The sequence below is a fragment of the Hylobates moloch genome, unplaced genomic scaffold, assembly GCF_009828535.3.
Source record: "Hylobates moloch isolate HMO894 unplaced genomic scaffold, HMol_V3 SCAFFOLD_8, whole genome shotgun sequence".
NCBI lineage: Eukaryota > Metazoa > Chordata > Mammalia > Primates > Hylobatidae > Hylobates > Hylobates moloch.
Genome location: NW_026652283.1, coordinates 59,374,997 through 59,390,810, shown reverse-complemented (window position 1 = coordinate 59,390,810; position 15,814 = coordinate 59,374,997). Strand labels below are relative to the sequence as shown.

At 36.0% G+C, this 15,814-nt stretch overlaps 1 protein-coding gene across 5 annotated transcripts in view; it reads left to right on the top strand.

The window, feature by feature from the left end:
• Positions 1-15,814, top strand: part of LOC116473207 (rab GTPase-activating protein 1-like) — a 435,590-nt gene that overhangs the window by 189,141 nt on the left and 230,635 nt on the right. Inside the window, exon 11 of one of the 5 annotated variants that reach the window (XM_058443071.1) lies at positions 7,736-8,011. The exons of the other annotated variants lie outside the window; for them this stretch is intronic. Within the exon in view, the coding sequence (XP_058299054.1) occupies positions 7,736-7,762 (27 nt within the window). The 3' untranslated portion in view covers positions 7,763-8,011. Of the gene's footprint in view, positions 1-7,735; positions 8,012-15,814 lie in introns of those variants that run through there. 5 annotated transcript variants of the gene reach the window in all.

Sequence of the window (15,814 nt, the reverse complement as noted above, 5' to 3'; positions counted from 1 at the left end):
ATTATGAGTCAACTGATAAAAAAAATTTGAAAGACTTCTGGGCCAAAAGGGCTATTTACATGCTTAGTAATATGCCTTGGGATGAAAACACATAAATATTTATATTTAACCAATTTTCTCTAAACTCTTTTGGAGGTCTTTTGAAGATTTCTTTGTTTGCTCCTACCTAGCTCGCTTTCTCCCTTCCTTCTTTCCTCCCTTTCTTATAGGGAATGCTATTCTGTAAAAGCTATATTCTATCTTTTGCCAAACCCTCAAATCTAATTTTGGAACAACAACTTCTGTAGGTAATTTAAGTACAGAAGATAGATTTAATGTTCATTTTACTTTTGATTTATGTATGACATCTGTTTGGAAGCAAACTTTCTCTGTTTTTAGAAACAGAGAAAAAAAATATTTTGGGATATGTAGGCCAGAGGCAAATGATCTGACAAGTTAGCCCCCTGGTTTCTAAAGGAAAAATTACCACAGTTTATAAGAGTGGTACAAAGGCCAAGAAGTTGACCAAGACCAAAGGAGATCACAAAGAAAGCATAGCATACAGTAGACTTTCAAGAAAGAAGTTTACTGAATGATGAAGGAAAATATGTGTCTATGGTTTTTATGGCCTACCTAGCATATAGGATATATCTTCTTTTTTTCCGACCCACTACCAAAGAAGAGTTATAAAATTCCTGTCTTCAGTCGTGTTGACCTAAAATAAGATGTACTGTGGTATGACAATACCAACCTTTATGTGCCTTATTTTCAGACTTTGTGCCTTTAGGTTAAGTAGAGATATTGGCTAATAGCTTTAAGTCTTGCTACTTTTCTGTTCTCAGTGTGATGTTCAAAATTAGTGAAATGCAGACTTTTATTTCTTTCCTCAAATGTAAGTCATTTCTGTTTTTCTGTAGTTATTAAATGCTTTTTGATAATATGATAAAAATATACATTGCATTGGCTTTTAGGAACATTTTCGTCATATATATTTCAAACTTTAATTAGGACCTCTAACAATAACCATGTTTTAAAACAAAGTTGGGCAGCAGTTGGCTTTTTGTTTTCTTTATAGAAATTGAAAAGGTGCTAGAAGAAGGTGCTGAGTAATTTTAACCACATGCAATGTAGTAATCACCTGGAAATCACACACTTTCTGAATTGTCTTATTGCTACTATGAAAAACAGGAATAAATTTTAGTCGTTAATACATTTATTCTTTTTTTCTAGAGAAAAATTGAAGCTGAATTTAGCACATTTTATTGACTTGTATGTCACATCATTCATGACACAATTTATATTTTATTTGTACACATGATAACACTTTATTGGCATTATTACTATTATAAAATTGTAATATACAATTGGATCCAAATTTTTTGTGGAATTAAAATAAGCCAACAATAGGATTATCATTAAGCATTTAGAACAGAATGGGTTAAACTGTCATTATTGATCAGAACAAGCAAGTAATAGGATTTTTTACATTTTATTTTGTTGCTGGTTTTGGTTGGTATAGAACATTATTATATACAAAATACTATTTGAGATGCGTATATCATAAACTACAGCACTGGGAATCTTTTGGTCATGCCGAGATTTTTCATTGGAATTTGTTGTAGCATTTGCTGTAACTGGATTTGACCTGTATAACCAACAGATAGTATAGAATGTTATTCTTTACCAGTAGTTTTCTGTAACTATTATGTGTACAGTCTTTGTGTCTCAGCCCACATTTATAATATCTGCACATCTTAACAGGCACCTTTTTGAATGTAAACATTTCAGAGCTCTCAAGAACTTAAACAAAGACATCTAATCTTGCTATTGCATGCTTCAGGTGGTAAGCGTGTCATTTTAAAAAATGAGACAGATAGGCATTTAGGACTGGGAGAAGTCGTGAGTTTCTCCCTGTCATCCAGGGAATAAGTGGACTAGAACTTTCTTCTGTTATTTCCAGTAGTGTTTGGCTAAGATATGAAGAATATTTGCAACAAGTGAATTTAGAATTCATCACAAACTTAGATTCTCATGAAATCCCCCAAAATGTGAGGAACAAATTAGACATAACTTAATGGTCTTTATACTAACAGAGTTTTATAAAACTGGATAAGTAAAACAAAACAGAAACACCTTAGTCTCACTGTCTTGTCTGTTATCTTTTATTAATGATGAGGTTTAGACATATTTTCCATTAATACAGTGTATGCCTGTATTTCTTAATAATTGAAGTTTCTTTTAACTCTGTTTATGTTGGTTAAAACCATTTTTTATGTGAAGTTAAAATTTACAGATATAAAGACATTCCAGGGATATTGGGTAGATGGTTCTTCTGAAAATTTCCAAAACTTTTTAAACACCCATTTCGTACGCATATAAACAAATGTTAGTTGTAACTGCCATACATCTAGTTTATTAGCAAGTTCAAAGGATTTTTTTTTATTTATTATTGTACTTTAAGTTTTAGGGTACATGTGCACAATGTGCAGGTTTGTTACATATGTATCCATGTGCCATGTTGGTGTGCTGCACCCATTAACTGGTCATAGCATTAGGTGTATCTCCTAATGCTATCCCTCCCCCCTCCCCCCACCCCACAACAGTCCCTGGAGTGTGATGTTCCCCTTCCTGTGTCCATGCGTTCTCATTGTTCAATTCCCACCTATGAGTGAGAACATGCAGTGTTTGGATTTTTGTCCTTGTGATAGTTTACTGAGAATGATGTTTTCCAGTTTCATCTATGTCCCTACAAAGGACATGAACTCATCATTTTTTATGGCTGCATAGTATTCCATGGTTTATATGTGCCACGTTTTCTTAATCCAGTCTATCGTTGTTGGACATTTGGGTTGGTTCCAAGTCTTTGCTATTGTGAGTAGTGCCGCAATAATATTTATAAATAAGTTTCTTCTGTTTAGAGGGAAGAAAAGTTATTTGTTGAATATCGTTGTAATTACTTGAGTGATACAATTTTGCTATGTTACAATCAATCATCATTGTTCTCATAAAGTTCTGTAGGAAATACTGCCTATTTAATACCTTTACACTTGAACACCACCAATAATTTTGTTTCCCTTCAGGGCATACAGCTGTTTCCAGCCTACTCAGTGCCATGTCAGGACATAAAATTATCTTGACAGAAAGATTTAAATTATAAATAGTCCCATAATGACATTCAGCTTGGGCGGTACATTTATAAAAGTAGTTATTAAGGAAAATGTAATTTCAACCCATTACTATAACTAGATTCTCTCACATTTCTGAAGCTGTCTTTTGGTAGCCCGATAATACTTGCATATGTAAGCATTTAAACTATTAAGGCTATCAAGTCTACAAGTAGAAAAACATAATATAGATATTAGATAAATGGTTTCCTAAAATTTTCCAAAACTTTTATATTACAAATATATCTTAATATATGTCTTTGCCCTATGAAAACTGATAAAATATTGGGGAGTTGAGACCCCAAGATCTTGATATTATTCAAAAAGCACAGACTGGAAATACTTTATATATAATGAAAGAAGAAAAGAACTAGAAGTCGATTTATCTTATAAGCAACATCAGAATATTGGATAGTGAATAACATTTTATGAGCACTTTTTTCCTAGAGTAAATGTTGACTATAAGTTACTTGGTGTTAGTGTTCTGATTTTTAAGTACCCAATTTACCATCTTATTAGTACATTTAGATCCTATGAGAATGTACTTTTAACCAGTCATATTTTTCTCTGAAAAAATTATATTTATTCAAAAAAAACCTTTACTATTTTAATAAGTGTTGCTATGAGTCATTTTTCTATTTTATGCTGCATATGTACTTAGTTATTTCAGCATCTGAAAGTAGAGATACACAACAGAAAGTGAATGGGAAGATCAGTTAATCATAACAATATGTAATATGGGTCCATGTTGCAGAGCCACACTTATCAAAGCTTTAGCCTGTGTTATGGTCATCACTGAAAAAATCTAGAGCATTGCTGGTTTGAAGCTGGCATGGTGGAGATGTTAGTGTTAGATTAACAGTAACATTTAACCTCTGTAATATAAACTTCTATGAAAGTTGTGTTTAACATAAACCTCCGCGCGTGTGTGTGTGTGTGTGTGTGTGTGTGTGTGTGAACATTGATTTTATTTCTAAAGTCTGTAGTTTATTAACATTGCATTGTGCTGCTTAGTGGGCCAAAAATTACCCAAGATGATTGCTGATCCCAACTTCGATCTTCTAATTCAGTTTTTAATCAAATTTTCTTTTTTTGATTTTGACTCTTTCTCAATAGAGATATTTCTTACCGGGCTTCTGCCAGTTTAGCAACATTCATTTCTCTCTTAAGCATGTCTTAGAAACAGCCTAATATATTTATTCATTCCTTTCCCAATTTCTGTCTCTTAAAAAGGGATTTCTGTCAAAGGTTCAGTGTTCTGAGTTGTTCCCTACGCTACCTAATCACTTTAGCCACTTAGCTTTGAAACTGCCTGATGAAAAAGGAAGTTGTACTGGCATATGTAGGTCAATTCCTTTGATTTCTCATTTTTCTTATTCCTCTAGATAGAATGATGAGAAAGTTTTATATTTTTAGCTTTCTTTTAAACAGCTTTATATTCTGGGTGGTTTTAAGCCACCCCAATTTCTGATATTTTAAAAGAATCCTGGTGTTTATTCTAGATAAGAGACCTACTATATAAAATAATATTTTATGTTGATGTTCAAGAGGAAAGGGACTCTAATCAGTCCACCTGATTTATTTAGCAAATAGTATTACCTTCTACTGTGTGCCAGGCACTGTACTTGCCACTGAGGATAACAGCAATGAAATATTTTATCAGAGGAGCTCCATTGCCTAGTGAAGAAGATGATCAAGCACACTCAGACCTTTGTTGGTTAGTCAATGGAATTGCTTAGTAAATTATTTCAGGTCCCTGCTGTAGGGTCTTATTGATCTTCTAGTGAATACATCCCTGGTCTGAGAGTTAGAAGGTTTTCATACCATTTCTTTCTGCTGGCATTTCATCTTTCATCATATATTTAATACAGTATAATCTTGAGTAAGCCATACATCATTTTTATAAAGTTAGTAATGTCTGTTACAACATATTGTAAGATCTTTGGGACAGAAATGCTGAGTCAACAGAAACATTATCCTTTCAACAAACATGCACTGAGTACCTGTGATTGAAGCGCTATGCGTTAGGCTACCTGAGTGATACAGAGATAAGTGAGACAATTGTCTAGGTTTAGGAGCTGACAATGCAGTGTATTGGATGGAAATGAGGTATGGGAGAAGTGTAGAGGAGGGCATAACAGTTAAGACATTTCTTTAGTGCTTTCTTGTACAGAGCAAATGTATGTTTAAATGAGAATCTTATTATTAACTTTATTCTCTCTAACCCTTTATCTCTTCATAATGATTTGTAGTTGGAGATTTTCCAAAGCTCAGTGGGCACTGTAAACTCAAAAATTAAGTTAGTTTATTATCAACTTATTTAAATAGTGTTCTTTAGCTTTGCCTTCACTTTCACTTGCATTGCCAGAGTACTTAATCATTATTAAGAGATATTTTTTAAAAATCCTACTATTTGTGTCAGGGTTTTCAATTTTGAATAATATGCCAAACCATTTCATTGGGAAAAAAAAGTCCTTAAAGACCCTCTTTTTACCAGTGTTGGGTGTGTTTATTTTATCCAGTGTTATCTAAATATATGGAGATATACAATTAAATGCAAACTATACTCTTAACTCTCATGACTATAATCTATTAGAAGCAAACTATAAAATCAATAAAAATGTATATTTGCCATATTAATCTAATGTTATAAATTAGGTTGTCTTCCAGAAAATAAATTACTGCTGACAGTATGAATGTGATACTGAGAGCTACAACACAGATTTTTTTTTTGAGCTTTCTTTTAAAAAGCACTATTACAGCTATGTAAAATTAAATTAGGTTCTTTTTCTGGTGCTTTTTCAGTGCTTGCAATTCCTTTTTTAAAAACTAGGACAATTAAGATTTTATTGTATGATGCTGGTAAGCATGGAGTAGAATAAAGCAGGGTATTGTAAATCATTAATCTAAAGGATAGTAATATTTCTTTTAATGAAAGGCAATATAATTATATTAGGCTAGCTTTAAAATAATAGTGGTCATCACTAGTCATATTCTTCACTGGATAAGATAGTTAAAGGAAGGGCATTTGTGTTTTTTGAAGGCATTATATTTCTACAGAGTTGTGAGGATCTATAATATATATAACAGGCTTTCCCTAACCAACAAGCCCCTTTCTAGGTCTAGGAAAAATCCATGGCACTCTTTCCCACCAAGCCCAGCTTCTCAAGTCTTCTTTACTAGCTCATAAGATAAACCAATGGAGGGCCGGGCACGGTGGCTGATGCCTGTAATTCCAGCACTTTTGGAGGCTGAGGCGGGCGGATCACGAGGTCAGGAGTTCGAGACCAGCCTGGCAACATGGTGAAACCCCGTCTCTACTAAGAATGCAAAAATTAGCCAGACATGGTGGTGGGCACCTGTAATCCCAGCTACTCGGGAGGCTGAGGCCGGAGAATTGCCTCAACCTGGGAGGTGGGGGTTGCAGTGAGCCGAGATTGTGCCATTGCACTCCAGCCTGGGTGACAAGAGCAAGACTCCATCTCAAAAAAAAAAAAAAGAAAAAAAAAGATAAACCAATGGATTTAGGGGGAAACAAAGGAGACAGATAGAGGGTATAAATAAAGCTGAAAGGTATGGAGAGACTTACATAGGGGTCTGTTTCCGGCCATTTCCAGCCAAGTTAGTCTATAAATGCTGGGGAAATGTGCCATGTTAGCAACATATATTACTACATTTGTTACTGAATTTTGGTCACTAGTTATTAGCAAGGAACATATGAAACTAAAGATGCTTCTTGATTTTTTGATACAAAGCATGTAAATTTAAAATTGTATTTCCCAATAAGACATCTCTGGGGCAAATGAATTAATTTGTGTTACTTCTTAGCTTAAATCCTTCACAGGGCTGCGTGCAGTGGCTTACCCTTGTAATTCCAGCACTTTGGGAGGCTGAGGCGGGCAGATTGCTTGAGCTCAGGATGAGACCAGCCTGGGCAACATGTTGAAACTCCATCTCTACAGAAATTACAAAAATTAGCCGGGTGTGGTGGTACATGCCTGTAGTCCCAGAGGCCCAGGTGGGAGGATTGCTTGAGCCCGGAGGAGGCAAGATCGCACCACTGCACTCCAGCCTAGATGATAGAGCCAGACTCTGTCTGAAAAAAAAAAAAAAAAAAATTTTTTTTTCAAAGGCCTTACCACTTCTTATAGCACCTTCATGATTTTGTTTTTTCTGTGAGAATAGGGTTCCAGACCTCAAACAATACCTAGCATGCAATAGACCTTCATTAACATTTTAATTTAATTGAACTCTAATTGCACGAATCTGGGCACAATATGTTGGCATTAAGTAAATCTTTTCCATTTTTAGTGTATTCTAGGGCAGAGCATTCAAGATTGGAGATATGAAAGCAAGTTAGAAGAGCAGAAAAATCCAAATTTCACACAAACCTAATAGTTTAGAGTTCAGTTTAACAGACATTTATTGAGTGCTCAACATTTCTCACTGTTCTTGGAAGTCAGTAATATGTAGGGTTGTCTAAAGTCACATTGTTGAATATGTGTAGAACGATGAAAGATATAAGTGATATAAAAAATAATTAAACTCTTATGATTAAGGTTTTGTTTTTTGTTTTTTAACTTGGATTGCAGAGACAACTCATAAAGACAAGAGCATGAGTATTTCAAGTTTTCTTTTGAAAACTGAGTCATAGATGTTGCGTTTCAAGCCAAGGTTTGATCATTCTATACTTCATGGCTTTTTAAAATTCTAGTTGCTATAACAACTTTGATATTTCTTTATTATTTTTAGCACTTCAGTTGCCATAACAATAAGATATCCTAAAAAATAGCAATTTTCTTTTATAAGAGAAAATTTTCTTTTAATTAAAAATGAATGTGAACCAACATTTCTTTCCTATAATGTGAACCCATTATTTAAAATAGGTCTGTGCTCTTCTGTTTTCATACAATTTTAACAGACTTTTGTAGGAAATGTCTTAAGGTTCAACTTTTCTCTCTCTGTTTTTACTGTACAAAAGTTGAAGGGATATAGCTGTTCTGAACCTTTTCTATGAGATAATTCTAATTTTTATGGGATTTCATTGATATAAAAATGAAATGATATAAAAAATTTAATTTCCAGATTTGTTAGTTTATAAAGCAGGAAAAGATCTTGATTGATGGATAGCTGTAAGCCATGGGAGATGTAAGAAACATTGAAATTTCCTTTTCTCCTGTGTTATTTTAAAGTGTATTTTCATACCTGTTGCCATACTAAAACAATTACCTCCTCACTTATCTAGAAATAACTGACAGCTTAAGCCTGAGCTATGGCACTTTACTCATAGAGCAGTTACCTTTATTTGCTCTTTGAGAAAAAAATTCTTATAAGCTTAGTTTCTGATACGGAAGCCTCTAGAAAATATGGACAGCAAATTAGAACAGGAAGGAGGGGCTACTGCTATGTTTGCTATGCACATAGATTCATAAAATATAGAGAGCTATGTATTATTTTTAAGGTACCTAATTCTTATGGAAATCAAACAAATCCAGCAGCTACAAAGGTATGATTGTATCAGAAGACAATATTCGAATTGATGTTAATAGTGATGATCCTAGGCTACCAAATATTAAATAATGTCAGAATTCTTGGTTTAAGAAGACAGAGGAATAGGTAATACATCTTATAAGAATTTAGATGCCTAATGTAATAGAGTAAAACAATTTTTTTTAAACTTGGGATCATTTTTTTTTTCTTTTTTAAAGAAATAGTTTCAACTTTTATTTTAGATTCAGGGATACACATGCAGGTTTGTCACATCAGAATATTGCATGATGCTGAGGTTTGGGGTATGGTTGATCCCTTCACCCAGATAGTGAGCATAGTACCCATAGTTTTTTAAGCCTTACTTTCCTCTCTCCCTCCCAACTCTATTAGTTCCCAGCATCTACTGTTGCTATCTTTATGTCCATGAGTACCCAATGTTTAGTTCCTATTTACAAGTGAGAACATGGGTTTTTGGTTTTCTATTCTTGCATTAATTTGCTTAGGATAATAGCCTCTGGTTGCATCCATTCTCCTGCAAAAGATATGATTTCATTTTTTATGGCTGTGTAGTATCCCATGTTGTCTGTGTACCACATTTTCTTTATCCAATCCACTAGCATAAAACATAATATTAAAAATCAATTTTAAAAAGCCCCTCATTTATCTGGGAAATGTAAGATCCACATACCTTAGGTTTTCGTAGACTAAGCCTTGGTAATTTTCATGTTACTTTATTGCTAATCACAGGATTTTCCTAAAAAGCATGGTCAGGTTCAGACAATGATATTTCTTTTCTTTTCTTTCTTTTTTACGTTTTGAGAAGGAGTCTCTCACTGTCACCAAGCTGGAGTGCAATGGCGTTATCTCAGCTGACTGCAACCTCTGCGTCCTGGGTTCAAGCAATTCTCCTGCCTCAGACTCCCGAGTAGCTGGGACTACAGGCGTGCACCCCCGTGCCCAGCTAATTTTTGTATTTTCAGTAGAGACGGGGTTTCACCGTGTTGGCCAGGATGGTCTCCATCTCTTGACCTCGTGATCCGCTCTCCTCGGCCTCTCAAAGTGCTAGGATTGCAGACGTGAGCCACCGTGCCTGGCTGATATTTCTTTTCTTTAATGTATTTTAAAAAAGGAATGATGAGGGAGTTGGCAATTCAATAGAAAAGAGAAAGTGTTATTATTAATTTCCAAAACTCAGCATGTTACCTGTGGATGTAGTTTCTGAAGGAAAAATGATTAAACAAAAATCTTACTGATGGTAAAATAATAGGCGTATCTTACTATCGGTGAGCTTTGAATGGATAGCCACTGTATGCTTTACATGCTTTATGTTTTAATTTTCATAATCAACTTTTAAAGGTAAGTATTATTATCTCCATTTTAAAGATAGAAGCTGAGATACATGGAGAGAAAGATATACCCAAGGCCTCATAGTTAATGAGTGGTGCAGCCATCTTGCCAACCCAAATCTGTCTGACTCTAGGGGTCAAGCCTACATTCTTTCCTCTAAGTCATAGTATCTCCTTGTCTTCAAACTTAATAAACATTTATTAAAGGTAATAACATACCTAGGGGAAAATATGAGAAGAAAGATCATACTGTGTATGGTTTTATTTTATTGCTCTGCATACTATTTTGACCTGTTAATTTTGTTTTAAACACATATTTTGTGTTTGAGACTTTCTCCCACTAAGAAGGTGGTAAATATACACGTAAATTAGTATTTTTTTCTCCATTTTTCTTTATGATTGATGAAACATAATGGAACCTCTCAAAGGTTTTGCTTACTTGGCCCATCGTCTTAGATCTCAGCTAGCTAGGGCAGCCTCTAAGTGTTGTATAACTGGCATTTAGTATGTCTTTTCTCAGTGTCTCACTTGCAGCTGGGCTGTTGTGTCTTGAGTACAAACACTGAGCCATGAGTCAGATATACTGATTGAGTGTGAAAGTATGCGCAGGCTGGATATACTTACTCCATCCACCAGTATCTGTTCTTTTAGACATTTTAGTAGCTCTCATTCTTTATGGCACATTGCTACAAAGGATTCTGGTATGTTTCTTTTTAAATATCATTATACTATATAATTTCCTGGCAATGCTTCAAAATTCACTCAAATAATTTAGGTCTCTCATTTCGTGGCTTTACACAGAAGTCGAACACTTGATTACATGCAAATGCCATCACAGCCTTTTCAGTCTCTTCAGCTATAACTTACACAGGTCTTAAATGTTACATTTTAATGAGCTTTGGCATGCATGCATGTGTGTAACCACACGTATCAAGATACAGAATGTTTCCCTCTTCCTTGAAAGTTCCCTCATACCTCTTGCCAGTCTTGACTGATACATGTGTGCACATGAGCACATGTGTACACACATACACACACACACCCTGCCTGGGGCAACTAGGGTTCTGATTTCTTTCAGCAAAAATTAGTTTTTCCCTTTTCAGAACTTCATATAAAATCATGCAATGTATATTCTTCAATGTATGGCTTCTTTCCTTCAGTTTTAAGATTCATCCATGTTATGTGTGTCTATAGTGTTGTTCCTTTTCATTGCTATATTCATTGTATGGAAATATCATGGTTTGTTTATTCATTCCCCTGTTGATGGATGTGTGTGGGCTGTTTCTGGTTTTGGCTATTTCATTTTTATACATACTGCTATGAACATTTTTATGCAAGTCTTTTGTGGACAATATGTTTTCCTTTCTATTGGAAGGAATTGATGGGAGAGATAGGGTAGATTTTCTTTTAATGTCATAAGAAAATTTCAAACTGTTTGTCAAAGTTTTGAAAGTTGAGCCATTTTACACTACTACCAGCAGTGTATGGTTTCAGTTGTTCTATATCCCTACCAACATTGTTCTGTCAGTCTTTTAGTTTTAGCCATTCTAGTGGGCATATATTGGTATCTCATTGTGGGTGTATATTGGTATCTCATCTATTTTGCCTTTTCCTGATGACTGTGGATGCTGAGCACTTTTTCATTTTCTTAATGGTTATTTGTTTATCTTCTTTTGTGAAGTGTCTTCCAGTTTTTTCACCATTTTAATTGGATTATTTGTATTCATATTAACAAATTGTAGGAGTCAGTTATATATTTTGGATGCAAGTCCTTTGTTAGACATATGTTTTGCTAATACTGTCTTTGGCTTGCTGATTTTCTTAATGATGTCTTTTGCTAAGCAGAGCATTTATTTTAAGTATATTTTATTAAACTTTTTTATAGTTATTGCTTCCAGTATCCTAATAAGTCTTTGTCTATTTTTTAAGAGACACAGTCTTACTCTGTCACCTAGGCTGGAGTGTGTTGGCATGATCATAGCTCACTGTAGCTTAGAACTCTGGGCTGAAGCAGTCCTCCTGCCTCAGCTTGCAGGTAGCTGAGACTACAGGTGTGCACCACCACACCCAGCTAAATTTTGTTTTTGATATGAACAAGGTCTTGCTATGTTGCCCAGGCCTGTCTTGAACTCCTGGGCTCAAGTGATACTCCTGGTTAGGCCTCCCAAAGTGTCGGGATTGTAAGTGTGAGCCGCTGCACCTGTTCATCTTTGTCTATCCTTAAGTTATGAAGACATTCTTCTTCTGGAATGTTTTTCTTTAGAAGCTATATATTTGCAGTTTCAATTTTTTTTGTTTAGATCTATGATCCATATCATTTAAATTTTTCTATATATTGTGAGGACATGGTCTAAGTTAATTTTTCCCCAGAAGATTATTCAAATTTTTCTAGTACCATTTACTGAGAAAATTTTCCTTTTTCCTTGATTTGTTTTAGAATTTCTAATTGAAATTCAGTTGACCATGTAAGTATGGGTTTATTTTTAGACTTTCTTCTTCTCACTGATCATTTTGTATATCCTTTATGCAAGATCTTAACTCTTTTTTTATTATTATACTTTAAGTTTTAGGGTACATGTGCACAACGTGCAGGTTACTTACATATGTATACATGTGCCATGTTGGTGTGCTGCACCCATTAACTTGTCATTTAGCATTAGGTATATCTACTAATGCTATCCCTCCCCCCTCCCCCCAACCCCCAACCGTCCCCAGTGTGTGATGTTCCCCTTCCTGTGTCCATGTGTTCTCATTGTTCAATTCCCACCTATGAGTCAGAACATGCAGTGTTTGGTTTTTTGTCCTTGCGATAGTTTGCTGAGAATGATGGTTTCCAGATTCATCCATGGCCCTACAAAGCACATGAACTCATCATTTTTTATGGCTGCATAGTATTCCATGGTGTATATGTGGCACATTTTCTTAATCCAGTCTATCGTTGTTGGACATTTGGGTTGGTTCCAAGTCTTTGCTATTGTGAATAGTGCCGCAATAAACATACGTGTGCATGTGTCTTTATAGCAGCATGATTTATAATCCTTTGGGTATATACCCAGTAATGGGATGGCTGGGTCAAATGGTATTTCTAGTTCTAGATCCCTGAGGAGTCGTCACACTGACTTCCACAATGGTTGAACTAGTTTACAGTCCCACCAACAGTGTAAAAGTGTTCCTATTTCTCCACATCCTCTCCAGCACCTGTTGTTTCCTGACTTTTTAATGATGGCCATTCTAACTGGTGTGAGATGGTATCTCATTGTGGTTTTGATTTGCATTTCTCTGATGGCCAGTGATGATAAGCAGTTTTTCATGTGTCTGTTGGCTGCATAAATGTCTTCTTTTGGGAAGTGTCTGTTCATATCCTTTGCCCACTTTTTGATGGGGTTGTTTGTTTTTTTCTTGTAAATTTGTTTGAGTTCATTGTAGATTCTGGATATTAGCCCTTTGTCAGATGAGTAGGTTGCAAAAATTTTCTCCCAGTCTGTAGGTTGCCTGTTCACTCTGATGGTAGTTTCTTTTGCTGTGCAGAAGCTCTTTAGTTTAATGAGATCCCATTTGTCAATTTTGGCTTTTGTTGCCATTGCTTTTGGTGTTTTAGACATGAAGTCCTTGCCCATGCCTATGCTTGAGATCTGAGAACGGGCAGACTGCCTCCTCAAGTGGGTCCCTGACCCATGAGTAGCCTAACTGGGAGGCACCCCCAAGTGGGGGCGGACTGACACCTCACACGGCCGGGTACTTCTCTGAGACAAAACTTCCAGAGGAACGATCAGGCAGCAGCATTTGCGGTTCACCAATATCCGCTGTTCTGCAGCCACCGCTGCTGATACCCAGGCAAACAGAGTCTGGAGTGGACCTCCAGTAAACTCCAACAGACCTGCAGCTGAGGGTCCTGACTGTTAGAAGGAAAACTAACAAACAGAAAGGACATCCACACCAACAACCCATCTGTACGTCACCATCATCAAAGACCAAAGGTAGATAAAACCACAAAGATGGGGAAGAAACAGAGCAGAAAAACCAGAAACTCTAAAAATCAGAGCACCTCTCCTCCTCCAGAGGAACGCAGCTCCTCACCAGCAATGGAACAAAGCTGGATGGAGAATGACTTTGATGAGTTGGGAGAGGAAGGCTTCAGAAGATCAAACTACTCTGAGCTAAAGGAGGAAGTTCGAACCAATGGCAAAGAAGTTAAAAACTTTGAAAAAAAATTAGACGAATGGATAACTAGAATAACCAAAGCAGAGAAGTCCTTAAAGGACCTGATGGAGCTGAAAACCACGGCACGAGAACTACATGACGAATGCACAAGCCTCAGTAACTGATGCGATCAACTGGAAGAAAGGGTATCAGCGATGGAAGACGAAATGAATGAAATGAAGCATGAAGAGAAATTTAGAGAAAAAAGAATAAAAAGAAATGAACAAAGCCTCCAAGAAATTTGGGACTATGTGAAAAGACCAAATCTACGTCTGATTGGTGTACCTGAAAGTGATGGGAGAATGGAACCAAGTTGGGAAACACTGTGCAGGATATTATCCAGGAGAACTTCCCCAATCTAGCAAGGCAGGCCAACATTCAAATTCAGGAAATACAGAGAATGCCACAAAGATACTACTCGAGAAGAGCAACTCCAAGACACATAATTGTCAGATTCACCAAAGTTGAAATGAAGGAAAAAATGTTAAGGGCAGCCAGAGAGAAAGGTCGGGTTATCCACAAAGGGAAGCCCATCAGACCAACAGCTGATCTCTCGGCAGAAACTCTACAAGCCAGAAGAGAGTGGGGGCTGATATTCAACATTCTTAAAGAAAAGAATTTTCAACCCAGAATTTCATATCCAGCAAAACTAAGCTTCATAAGTGAACGAGAAATAAAATTCTTTACAGACAAGCAAATGCTGAGAGATTTTGTCACCACCAGGCCTGCCTGCCCTAAAAGAGCTCCTGAAGGAAGCACTAAACATGGAAAGGAACAACCAGTACCAGCCACTGCAAAAACATGCCAAATTATAAAGACCGTCAAGGCTAGGAAGAAACTGCATCAACTAACGAGCTACATCTTAACTCTTAAGGCTTTATAGTATGTCTTGAAATCAGGTTGTGCCAGTCTTTCAGCTTTGTTTTTTTTTTTTCTCTTTCCCAAGATTGTTTTAGCTCTCCTAGATCCTTTGTGTTTACATACAAGTTTTAGAATTAGTAGCTCGTCAGTTCTACAAAAAGCTGCTTGGATTTGAATTGCAATAGCAGTGAATCTAAAGATCAATTTGAGAAAAATTGACGTTCTTAACAATATTGATTCTTCCATTGCGTAAAGATAGTAGGCTGGGCGCAGTGGCTCACGCCTGTAATCCCAGCACTTTGGGAGGCTGAGGCAGGTGATCACTTGAGTTCAGGAGTTCGAGACCAGCCTGGTCAACATAGTGAAACCCCATCTCTACTAAAAATACAAAAATTAGCCGCACATGGTGGTGGGCACCTGTAATCCCAGCTACTTGGGAGGCTGAGGCGGGAGAATCACTTGAACCCAGGAGGCCGAGCTTGCAGTGAGCCGAGATCACGCCACTGTACTCCAGCCTGGGAGACACAGCAAGACTCAGTCAAAAAAAAAAAAAAAAAAAGTGTGTGTGTGTGTGTGTGTGTGTGTGTGTGTGTTTATATATATATATATATATATATATATATATGGCTTTTTAATTTTTCTCAAATGTCATTTTATAGTTTTCAGAGTAGAGGTTTTATACATTTTCACCTGCTTTCTGTTTTTCAAGGCAATTTTCAATGATTTATTGTTTTTAAATTTTGTTTCCTGCTGTTTCTTACAAGTATATCGAAA